Source organism: Mytilus trossulus, unplaced genomic scaffold, assembly GCF_036588685.1.
Source record: "Mytilus trossulus isolate FHL-02 unplaced genomic scaffold, PNRI_Mtr1.1.1.hap1 h1tg000486l__unscaffolded, whole genome shotgun sequence".
NCBI lineage: Eukaryota > Metazoa > Mollusca > Bivalvia > Mytilida > Mytilidae > Mytilus > Mytilus trossulus.
The window spans coordinates 483,379-496,644 of NW_026963378.1; the positions used below are offsets into that span (position 1 = coordinate 483,379).

Genomic DNA, 13,266 nt, shown 5'->3' on the forward strand with positions numbered 1-13,266 from the left:
ATAGCTTCTGAATTGAGGTATTGTACTGATAATTATCATACCTCGAAGAATCAGGTTTGTCCTAAGGTTTGGATTTGTCATTGCTGCCGCTAAATAAACTCTCCCATGAAATTAATTCCTTACGGAAAGCTACAGATGTAGCATCCATGACTACAGTGTCTGGATCAGGCCCACAATCAGGACAATGAAAAGAATTTATGAAATCTATATCCAATAAATCCAGGAATGAGTACCAAGATTCTTTAAAATCCTGGTAACTCATTCTTTCACAGAAGTTCTGATATCCTGAATCTATAAAGGACTTTTTGAGCACACCATATTCTGTAAAAATAGTTGTCCTGAAAATTGGAATGAAACTAAATAGAAAAATGATTAAATTCAGAAATCTATGACATATGTCATGTATGTAAATAACTTTTCAGCGAAAAAATTCATAAAAGTTCACCAAGGTAACAAAATTTGCCATATTTGGCATCAACAAAGTATTGATCTAGTAATATAAAAACATTGCTGATTCTCCAGATCAGTTTATAAATACCAATGCCGGAATTCATCATATAACATATGAAGTTATACTTTCATACAAATTAAAAATATATCAGAGAAAAACATAAATAGGTGAGTTGAATAATAGTAAAAAAGGAAAATCTAAAAGAAAGGGAATATCTTTTTTCATACATGGCACAGTGAAGTTGAAGCGGGGCCACTAGGCGAAACTGCCCACTTTGGCAACCAGCCAATAATAAAATATCTGCCTAGGGTGGGAATCGAACCCACGTACATCAACTTAACTGTACTCTCTCATTTTATATATATATATATATATTGATTTTCAAAACATTGGAATAAATTGATATAGGTGTATTATTGAATTTATGTTCCAAATTGAGTTCAGTTGTGACATGTTGTTATCTCATCATTAGTTAATTCAACTTACTTTCCAGTTAGAAAATAGTACATGAATCTTCTTAAAATTTCATGTGAAACTACATTTCTTCCCATATTCAAAACAGCAAGTCCTAAACCATCAAAATGAAACTGCTTTTCACAGGCCACACACTCTTTTACTGAAACTATAAGGGGAAAATATATATATAAGCTAAGTAATGTTGCTGTCTGGGGTGGCATGTGCATATCTATAAAGGTTTATCAAATTTCCATTCAGGGTTAAGGTGACTTGAAAAACACCAGTATCACTCAGATTACAATTCTACCTTGTAGTGTATAAAGACATTGTTCCATACTTAATAAAGCATTGTATTTTAAAATAATTTAAATACTGCTGAAGATATCTTATTGTTTCACAAGTACAAAAATGATGTTTTGCAAATGGAAAGCATTGTCATTTAAAAAAATATCACGCTCAATTATCTTCCAAAAATGGGCAATAAAGGAACTGATAAAACTAAAAATAATAATAATTAATATGCATGTCTTAAATGTTATGAAATTATATTCATTTGCAAAGTGAAAACTTCCTAGCATTTCAACTGTGAAAAAAGTTATCAAGAATAATTATATACCTTAATTTTTTGATAATGGACAACATTAGTTGTCTTGATTTTAAAAATTTGGTGTTAAATGGAACAGATGAACTCTTAAGCGATATATCAAATGATTTGTTTGTGTTTTATTTCCATGAAATACAAAAAGTCTCAAAAAATGAAAACCCATTCAAGACATTTTTTGTGATACCCTTATTGTTCATTATGTAAGAACTCAGTAGTAATAGGATGGTTTGTGCTTGTTATTCAGTTTTTATGCATTAAGCTTACCAATTGCATCAAAGATCTGGTTCATTACAAACAGGCTAGCTCTACTGGTTTGTTCATTCTCTACAAGATGGGAACCACAACTGTCACAAACTTCTGCTTCTGGTTTTAACTTAATAATATCATTTTCAAAAGAAAATCTATCTGCCAGAGCTTTCTTGTATGTTTCTTGCATTGTTACAGTAGAATGGAAAGGTATGCGGGCCATTGAATAACATCTTTGTTTGTAAGTTTTTCCAATTCTACTTTGCTTTTCTTGTTCTCCATGAGCATGATGAGTGTTCAAGAAAATGGTCAGATGAATACATTTCACAACATTAGCATTGCAAGTGATACATTTAGTCCCATCAACAATTCCCATACCTTTTGGTGATTTGATAAGAAATAGACCATCTTCCATTTCAACTATTTCCTACAATAAAGACATTTATATTTCAAGTACGGTGGATTCATTCATTTTATATGGGTACCAATTTTCAATGATTGAGGAAAACTTGCATTGATATTAATTTCAAGGGTTTCAACCAAGTCTGCATACATTTCTTTAGTACATCATTGAACATTTAAATTGGTGTATGTTTCAAGTTTAATTACTATGAAGCTGAATATCAGTTAACTATCACAACTCAAATGTATTACAATGCATAAATAATATAAAAACTAAGCAATATCATTGAATATCATTCTATTTTGAACATTTCTTCTTCTTTTTGTGATTATAAACAATGTGTTAAAAATTTTATTGATTTATATTTACTTATACTTAAGTAATTATCTGGGAACCATCCGTCTTCGGACGATGACGACGTGATACCAATATATGACTGCAAAAATGTTTGAGGTTGCATAAAAACTTTAACCACAGAGTGAATGTAATGTTTCCCGTCTGAAAAACTAAGTCCATTTATACGTATAATACGGAAAAAACAGGAATTCGTTTTTATAAAACTTACTTCCAGATACTATCTCATGATCTGTCCAAGTTTAGTAGAAATCTATGATAGTTTAAGAAAATTATTAAAATTTCAAAAACTTTAACCACAGAGTTAATATTTATGGACGTCACTGACGCCAACGGAATGTAGGATTGCTGTGTCTCGCTTAAGTGGAAGGCTTGAAAAAATCAGTTTAAAAAGGTTAGACTAGTTTAATCTCCTATTTTACTATTTAGCAACCATAGCTAAAGCTTCAACTTTACAATATTGCCCAAATCTTTGCCTTTAAAAAACTCACTTCTTCTGCAGCTTGATTCCCATCTGTTACATTGGTGTCTGTATAATCATCTGTTTCATCTAAAAAGAGAAAACAATTATCAATGATAAATGCAAGAGCTGAAATTCATCCATTTATCATAAATGAGGTTTTAACAATTACAGATTTAAGGAATAACAGTACTGTAGTTGAAGAGTTGTCACCCTCAATTGTAAATTAAACAGTCGCAAATGCAGTTTTACTGGCAATGCGTATCGAAGACAGTAAAACGGAGATGTGATGAAATTGACGGTGGCAACTCTTCAACTACAGTACTGTTATTCTGATTCTAATGCATTACAAAAATAAATAATGCAAGTAAACTTAATAAAATGTCTAAATTTGACAAACTAAAAAGATCTGTGAAACTGTATAAATGATTTTGGTGCAAAGACATCATGCAAATGAAAACTTACAAACTGGAGGTTATAACGTTACCTGTATCATTCAAATTCTGATAAAATTACTTAAAACAATGAATTCCAGGTAGGTGATGTTTTATTTTCGATTACATAGCAGTATTCAAACACTTGTTGATTCAATCAATACAAAATGGCGGGTCCCTCCTTAATTACGCCTGGTCAATTATGGATTTGACGGCAAATTTTATCCAAGACGACGTTACAAACTGTATTTATTAAGAATTATGAAGTTTATGTACTTCATTAAACTTGTTTTAAATCAATTTTTGCTGCTGACTTTTGATTTATTCATTCTAAAAAATGTTATACTACTGAAACTGTTGTAACTAATCACTTCTTCAATTGGTATAAATATTTTTGAACTGATAATTTATTGTGACATTTTAGAGCAAGTTCAAGGTACGAACTTCCATTGTTTGGAAGACCCTGTGGTTAACCCTGCATGATTTTTCTGTCATCCTTTCTCTTCTTTTGCCATTGTAAAGGAATGATGCTGCTTTCTTTGTTAAAGTATAAGTCTAATAGTTTGAAGAGGACAAAAATCAATGAAATAGTGACAAAGTGCTGGATAATAAAAGTTCTAATATAACACAAATAGGCTAAACTGAATTTACCAAAGTTGGAAGGATCTATCATATTCTGGGCATCAAATTGCTCCAGCAATGCAGCAACTACATTTGTGTGTATACAACCTGGAATCCTTGTTTTAAACTCTGGAAAGAGATAATAATTTGATAATTTTGTCATACAAAAATCATAAGTCTGAATCAAACATGCAAGAAGGCAGTATCGAAGTATTTTTACCAGTAAATTGTTTTATACATTAATATTTATTCCTGTATAAGCTCCTTTTAAAAATATTACGTCTAGGATAAATCACCAACCAAAGCCAAGAATATTTGAAACATTCATCTTCTGTGTATCTGCTTAATTGGTAACAACAAACACCAAAATATTAAGAACTTTTCTTTGGCAGTTGTCTCATGTGTCTATTCAATAGATTGAAATTTTTAGCTTTTTTAAAGGTTCAGGATTTTACTGATATAAATTACATGCCTGACTGATCAAGGCAACTGATTTCTTTTTCTATTCTAAACATGTTGATTGCTATCTTTACAACATATATAACTCATTTTAACCAATGACTCACTTTTACCTCCAAAAAAAGAAAGATAAACCTATCTTTCTTTACTGGACATGTACTTACCATCAAAAGGGACATCCATCTGCGCACCACAACAGTGGATCAAGTCACTTGCAGCTGTATCACAAGAACAGGTATAAACAAAATGAAAATCGCCCATGAATGACATGGCTCGTCTTGAAACAAATAAAAATTGTGATGTCTGAAAATAAAATGAAAAGCCAGTAAATAAATCATTACTACATTGCTTAAAAAATATAAAAAGCCTAAAATTTAGAAAAGTGTTTCAATTGCTACTGTATTATAATTGGTGTTTTTTTGTTTAAAATTATTGAAAATTTTATTGAACTCTTCCACTGATGAATAGAAAATTGCTATGTAGCCTGAGAGACAATCAATGTGCCACAGTTACACAATGTGATCCCAGTAATTTGGAAACTCTCAGTAAAAGGGTAAGGAAGTGGGGTACTGTGTTGGTATTTTTTGGTTGTTCATCCTATTCTGTGTTGAGGACAATTGAAGTCAAAAATTAGTTCTCAATACAAAACTTGTCTAACTAATAGCCTATCCATTTATTTAAACAATGTAACCTAAAAAGACATGACATAATATACTTATATATTTATCATATGTTAATGATCAAACTTATTGTGTACTACACATATATGGATATCTATTTTTCTTTTTGGGCTGCTGATTTGTTAACACTTGCATTAAATGCACAGTATTTTCCAAAAAAAACATACTAGAGTTGGGTGCTCATTTTCGCCATATCTTTCCATGTTTTCTTCAGTTTATGTTCAGGTCTTTATGTTTTTGAGGTATACTGATATTTCTATATGAAGATAACTTCAAATGCAAAATAATCTTAGCTTCAAAACGTGTTTGTTTTGAGTAAAATCATCTGAAAAGATGGATTAAAGGGTGTTTGAAATTTCCTAATTTTTTGTCAACGGGGGACACATATTCGCCGTTTTTACATATCTATTTAAAACCAAATAACTGCAGTTTTAAACAATATTTATCAAATAGATTTTATTTTAAACAAATAGCAACATTTGAAAGGTGTAAAAAACTTGAATTTAGGGCAATCAGTCAAAGAATTTAGTACGGAATGCTTCTTTGAATTCGTTTTTGTCATTCAGGAAATTGGCTAAAAATCGTTGTCTATTTTTCGGTCCTTTGCCATAAGTGCTGAAATTCAGTCTCATTTAAAAAAATCATCATATGTGTTATAAAAATATAATTTAACGGTAGGTTTTTTAATTTCAACAAACCTTTGATGTTTTTACACCTCAAAATCATAAAACAGCGAAATTTTGTCCACGGCGAATATGAGTGCCCCACTCTATAGATTCTTTATCCACATATTCTTTTTTTTTATCTCATTGTTTGTATTGTATTTAGAAAAATTATTGATGTTGTAATGTTTATGCCCTTTGGAACCCATAATTGGAAATAAAGTATCTTCTTCTTCTTATACCATTTGAATTTATGCAAAAATAAATATACTTACCTTCAGTCGTAATCTTTGATTGTCAAACTCTTTCAGAACAAATGTCTTGAACAAATCATCTACACAATAAATGCTATTGTGTTCTTTCAACAAGTTACGGTATGTTTCTTCTTGTGAGAGAAAACAAATACTGTTCTGATCTTCATTTCCTATAATTTCTTCAGTCTAAAAAAAAAATACATCATGTATTAATAATAAAGAAAAATGCAAAAAAAAAATGAATAGAAAATTAAACACAAAATTTAAGTTTGCTGAAAAATAATAGCCACAATAGTTTTGATAAATCTGGAAATAATTCTCTTCCTTTATATTTTTCTAAATATAAGAGTTTAAATTGCATACTATCACATAGATTTTTATTACCTTTTTCATATGTACATGTAAAATCAACATTTAAAAAATCACAGAAACTTATTTATTTATATTTGTTGAGTTCTAAAAAAATACTACTACATAAATTTGTGTATGTAATGTACCTGCATAAGTTCTATATCTTGTTCATGTGCAATTGTGCTTGTCATGTTGGTAGTTGGGAATGTTGCATCTACAGGAATTGTGCTTGTGCTGGAGGTTTCTTGTGAAGATATTGAAGTTGATGTAATACCTTCAGGTCTTCCTTTCTTTGAAACATCCCTGCCAGCAGCTCCTTTTAGTTGTATTATTTTGGAAAAGTCATATTTGGATTCTCCAACACACCTTGAACTTTTCAATAAATCTGATGACCTTATTCTTTTCTGAAAGTCAAATTACAAAATTGTAACTTTTAATATATATTTGGTACCACACTATTTTTGTATCTTCAAAATAACAATGCTGATCATGTAAAAGGTTTTAACCATCATGTTACTTCTATAACGCAATTATATTACTTCTTTATTTAATGACAAAAGACTGTCTTTACCTTGTAGGGTATGAAAGATTCCCTACATCAACTGTCAGTATAAGGATTTGAATATAGGCCATGTTCATTTATATATTTATTTTTTACAATTGTACATGTATTTTAAGAAATGTTCCATGTATATTTACTCAATATCCTTTTAATTTCTAAAATAGACTTTTAGCATATGCTCATCACTTTGCTCATGATAAAAGTTAATATCTAGGGGTGCAGGTATACATTTAGATGTTCTATGTGACAAAAAATGTCAATGTAACAGGACGGGGTATTAGTATACATGTATCTGTTCTATGTGACAAAAATTGTCCTTGTAACAGGACAGGGTATTAGTATACATGTGTCTGTTCTATGTGACAAAAATTGTTCTTGTAACAGGACGGGGTATTAGTATACTTAAATCTGTTCTATGTGACAAAAATTGTTCTTGTAACAGGACGGGGTATTAGTATACATGAATCTGTTCTATGTGACAAATATTGTCCTTGTAACAGGATGGGGTATTAGTATACATGTAGCTGTTCTATGTGACAAAAATTGTTCTTGTAACAGGACGGGGTATTAGTATACTTGAATCTGTTCTATGTGACAAAAATTGTTCTTGTAACAGGACGGAGTATTAGTATACATGAATCTGTTCTATGTGACAAATATTGTCCTTGTAACAGGATGGGGTATTAGTATACATGTAGCTGTTCTATGTGACAAAAATTGTTCATGTAACAGGACGGGGTATTAGTTTACATGTATCTGTTCTAAGTGGCAAAAATTGTCCATGTAACAGGACGGGGTATTAGTATACATGTATCTGTTCTATGTGACAAAAATTGTCCTTGTAACAGGACGGGGTATTAGTATACATGTAGCTGTTCTATGTGACAAAAATTGTCCATGTAACAGGACAGGGTATTAGTTTACATGTATCTGTTCTAAGTGACAAAAATTGTCCATGTAACAGGACGGGGTATTAGTATAAATGTATCTGTTCCATGTAACAAAATTTTTCCTTGTAACAGGACGGGATATATGTATACATGTATCTGTTCTATGTGACAAAAATTGTCCTTGTAACAGGACGGGGTATTAGTATACATGTAGCTGTTCTATGTGACAAAAATTGTCCTTGTAACAGGACGGGGTATTAGTATACATGTAGCTGTTCTATGTGACAAAAAATGTTCTTGTAACAGGACGGGGTATTAGTATACATGAATCTGTTCTATGTGACAAATATTGTCCTTGTAACAGGATGGGGTATTAGTATACATGTAGCTGTTCTATGTGACAAAAATTGTTCTTGTAACAGGACGGGGTATTAGTATACTTGAATCTGTTCTATGTGACAAAAATTGTTCTTGTAACAGGACGGAGTATTAGTATACATGAATCTGTTCTATGTGACAAAAATTGTCCTTGTAACAGGACAGGGTATTAGTATACATGTGTCTGTTCTATGTGACAAAAATTGTTCTTGTAACAGGACGGGGTATTAGTATACTTGAATCTGTTCTATGTGACAAAAATTGTTCTTGTAACAGGACGGGGTATTAGTATACATGAATCTGTTCTATGTGACAAATATTGTCCTTGTAACAGGATGGGGTATTAGTATACATGTAGCTGTTCTATGTGACAAAAATTGTTCTTGTAACAGGACGGGGTATTAGTATACTTGAATCTGTTCTATGTGACAAAAATTGTTCTTGTAACAGGACGGAGTATTAGTATACATGAATCTGTTCTATGTGACAAATATTGTCCTTGTAACAGGATGGGGTATTAGTATACATGTAGCTGTTCTATGTGACAAAAATTGTTCATGTAACAGGACGGGGTATTAGTTTACATGTATCTGTTCTAAGTGGCAAAAATTGTCCATGTAACAGGACGGGGTATTAGTATACATGTATCTGTTCTATGTGACAAAAATTTTTCTTGTAACAGGACGGGGTATTAGTATACATGTATCTGTTCTATGTGACAAAAATTGTCCTTGTAACAGGACGGGGTATTAGTATACATGTAGCTGTTCTATGTGACAAAAATTGTCCATGTAACAGGACAGGGTATTAGTTTACATGTATCTGTTCTAAGTGACAAAAATTGTCCATGTAACAGGACGGGGTATTAGTATAAATGTATCTGTTCCATGTAACAAAATTTTTCCTTGTAACAGGACGGGATATATGTATACATGTATCTGTTCTTTGTGACAAAAATTGTCCTTGTAACAGGACGGGGTATTAGTATACATGTAGCTGTTCTATGTGACAAAAATTGTCCTTGTAACAGGACGGGGTATTAGTATACATGTAGCTGTTCTATGTGACAAAAAATGTTCTTGTAACAGGACGGGGTATTAGTATACATGAATCTGTTCTATGTGACAAAAAATGTTCTTGTAATAGGACGGGTATAAGAATACATGAATCTGTTCTATGTAACAAAAATTGTCCTTGTAACAGGACGGGGTATTAGTATACATGTAGCTGTTCTATGTGACAAAAATTGTCCATGTAACAGGACGGGGTATTAGTTTACATGTATCTGTTCTAAGTGGCAAAAATTGTCCATGTAACAGGACGGGGTATTAGTATACATGTAGCTGTTCTATGTGACAAAAATTGTCCATGTAACAGGACAGGGTATTAGTTTACATGTATCTGTTCTAAGTGACAAAAATTGTCCATGTAACAGGACGGGGTATTAGTATACATGTATCTGTTCTATGTAACAAAATTTTTCCTTGTAACAGGACGGGGTATTAGTATACATGTATCTGTTCTTTGTGACAAAAATTGTCCTTGTAACAGGACGGGGTATTAGTATACCTGTATCTGTTCTATGTGACAAAAATTGTCCTTGTAACATGTCGGGGTATTAGTATACCTGTGTCTGTTCTATGTGACAAAAATTGTCCTTGTAACAGGACGGGGTATTAGTATACATGAATCTGTTCTATGTGACAAAAATTGTTCTTGTAACAGGACGGGGTATTAGTATACATGTAGCTGTTCTATGTGACAAAAAAATGTTCTTGTAACAGGACGGGGTATTAGTATACATGAATCTGTTCTATGTGACAAAAATTGTTCTTGTAACAGGACGGGGTATTAGTATACATGAATCTGTTCTATGTGACAAAAATTGTCCTTGTAACAGGATGGGTATTAGTATACATGTAGCTGTTCTATGTGACAAAAATTGTCCTTGTAACAGGACGGGGTATTAGTGTCCATGTGTCTGTTCTATGTGACAAAAATTGTCCTTGTAACAGGTGGTGTTATTAGTATACATGATTCTGTTCTATATGACATTAAATGTCCATGTAATATGTGAGGGAGCAGGTATACATGTATCTGTTCTTTGTAACATTAAATTTCCGTGGCAGGTAACAGGAGGGGGTGTTGGTATACATGTACCTGTTCTATGTGACATTAAATGTCTGTGGCAGGTAACAGGAGGGGGTGTTGGTATACATGTACCTGTTCTTTGTGACATTAAATTTCCGTGGCAGGTAACAGGAGGGGGTGTTGGTATACTTGTACCTGTTCTATGTGACATTAAATGTCTGTGGCAGGTAACAGGAGGGGGTGTTGGTATACATGTACCTGTTCTATGTGACATTTAATGTCCGTGGCAGGTTACAGGATGGGGGTGTTAGCATACATGTATCTGTTCTATGTGATATACAATGCCCATGTAATATGTGGGGTTGTTTGTTGGTATGCATAAAATGATTTGTACATAATATGTAAATTTTAGTTGTGTTATAAGTGTTTACATAAATTTATTTTGATATATCATAATCATAAATTAAAAGGAACCAGCCCGTTTAATATCGAATAAACACAATAATGTTTTGTGTGTGACAATTTTCTTGGCATACCTTTTTGACTGGTTCTGACATATTTAAACAGGCGCTTTTCTTTATATCTCATATATCTTATTATATCAATTTTCTCGTATCATAACTATCATCTTTATGGAAGCAGCCATTTTTCTATTGTGACGCATGCGCACACCATTATTATGACAACTACGTCACTGTTCTATGTATTCCGTTTTGACACGATTTATGTCCCCTAATATACTGTTCGTTCGTCCGTCCGTCGCACTGTTCGTTCGTCCGTCCGTCGCACTGTTCGTTCGTCCGTCCGTCGCACTGTTCGTTCGTCCGTCCGTTCATTGTAATGTTCGTTCGTCCGTCCGTCTGTACCGCTTCAGGTTAATGTTTTTGGTCGAGGTAGTTTTTGATGAAGTTGAAGTCCAATCAACATGAAACTTATTAAACATGTTCCCTATGATATGATCTTTGTAATTTAAATGCCAAGTTAGAGATTTTATTCCATTTTCATGGTCCACTGAACATAAAAAATGAAAGTGCGGATGGGGCATCCGTGTACTTGGAACACATTCTTGTTTCCCAAATATTTTGACAAAAAATTTGCGTTGACCTTTTAAATTTAAAAAAAAATTCGATAAAGTAAACGATCACTTTCTCGGAAAAAAAATGGTTTGTTACAGCAGTTTGACAAACACTAATTTTGATCATTGAGAAGCTTAATTTTTCATTAAACAATACAACGTCATTAAAACGTTTGCCGATTTGACATAGTTATCTCCCTGTAGTGTTAGGTACGGTGACATGAACCACCTTAAGTTAAGTTTGATAAAGTATATTGGCTTTACTGACTTTATCTCTATTACAGTCTATACGGAAGTCTTTCATTGAAATCAGGTAGTTAATTAACTGTCGTTGAACGGTCCAAATAAAACGACAGTCCACTAGATTCTAGAGCTTGGGTGATATCATAATTAATCAATTAATATATTAATTAACACATTAGTGTTAAGTGGAGAAAAGAAAACACACTAAGTGTCATTTGAGCATCACGACTTTACGATTTTTAAGTGTCATCTTGACATCAATATGAGCATCGTTTGACACAAGATGTATGTAAATAAAAAGAAGGTGTAAAACGATTGATCCATCATTCTGTATTCAGAAATCATTCAATAAACAATCGATAAGCTGAATCTAAAAAATCTAAAGAAAATGAATTCTCCACATCTTTGCATCAAACTGAAAGAGGCTGAGAGTAGAACTCAGAGAGCCTGTCAGCAAATGTTGTTACTCCATGATAAACTGCAAGACCTAAAGATCAGATATGAAAATGCCGTCAATGCCAACTTTAGGTGCTTACGATATCCACTACGCATGAAAATTGTTACAGTAGAAGGCGTTATAAACATGTACTACGAATACACAGTAGAGAAACAGAAGCAAGTTGAAGCTCTGAGATACAAACTATTTGGTGAAGAAGCAGAGTACGAACCTTTCGATGACGATTACGCAGAACACATGGAACACTGAAGAGTTCCCATTACCAGTCGTCAGACTGTGAAAAGGGCTCTTTTAAGAGCCACAAATATATTTCAAAAAGAGTCTGAATTGTTGGTATTTAAAGAAGTTTTCTTTTGTTCTTTTTATTAAGATGAAAAATAAACGGAGATTTTAAAACATATTAATTTTTCTGCAGTTCACGTTACGCAATGCATATTTTTTTTAATTTTAAACGCGTGAAAAATAAAAGCAGGATTTGAACATATTTCTTATTGAAGGTCGCGTTTAGCAATTTTTTTTCTCACTTATAAATTGAAAGTAAAAATCATCACAACGAAATTACTTTAAAATCTATCCTTTGCGTTCTTTGAAAAACAACGATTAAGTCTAGCTTTCAAAATTACAATTTCGGACGTTCTTTACTCAAACATTTCCCCAAACTATGATTTTTAACTGCTGCTTTCGTATCCATCACAAAAAAGGACACCCTGTCACAAATTGATATTTCTGGATAAATCAAGCTTAATATCACGATACCAAGCAGCATGCTTTCACAAAAATAAAATATTTGTGAAGAGCGAAAACTTTTACTTAAGTAAAGTGAATTTAAGTGAAGTAAAGTGAAGTAAAGTGAAGTAAAGTGAAGTAAAGTGAAGTAAAGTGAAGTAAAGTGAAGTAAAGTGAAGTTAAGTTAAGTTGAGAAAAGTAAAGTTAAGAAAAGTAAAGTTAAGAAAAGTTAAGTTAAGTTAAGTTAAGTTAAGTCAAGTTAAGTTAAGTCAAGTTAAGATATAACGGTGGTATCCAACACCTTGACTATAATTTGGCCCGTTTAATTATGCCCCATTTATGGCCATAATGTTTTCTGGTCTGTGCGTCCGTTCGTCAGTCTGTTAGTTTGTCTGTCTGTCTGTCTGTC

The 13,266-nt window shown here is 32.3% G+C and overlaps 1 protein-coding gene across 1 annotated transcript; it reads right to left on the reverse strand.

Moving 5' to 3' along the window:
• Positions 1 to 1,758: 1,758 nt before the first annotated feature.
• Positions 1,759 to 11,011, reverse strand: LOC134702471 (uncharacterized). Its single transcript, XM_063563370.1, has 7 exons — positions 10,893 to 11,011; positions 6,582 to 6,839; positions 6,106 to 6,270; positions 4,653 to 4,791; positions 4,060 to 4,158; positions 3,006 to 3,064; positions 1,759 to 2,184 (listed from the first exon to the last, which is right to left on the reverse strand). The coding sequence occupies exons 1-7, from the start codon at positions 10,911 to 10,913 to the stop codon at positions 1,759 to 1,761; spliced, it is 1,167 nt and encodes a 388-aa protein (XP_063419440.1). The 5' UTR covers positions 10,914 to 11,011.
• Between the last annotated feature and the right edge of the window lie 2,255 nt (positions 11,012 to 13,266).

Bases quoted from the DNA above. Each gene is read 5' to 3' on its own strand.
- LOC134702471 (XM_063563370.1), bottom strand. From the start codon at position 10,913: ATGTCAGAACCAGTCAAAAAG. The intron at 4,792-6,105 runs GTAAGTATATTT...TTTTATTTTCAG, and splicing joins ATCAAAGATTACGACTGAAG to ACATCACAATTTTTATTTGT. The intron at 4,159-4,652 runs GTAAGTACATGT...ATCTCTTTCCAG, and splicing joins GATGGATGTCCCTTTTGATG to AGTTTAAAACAAGGATTCCA.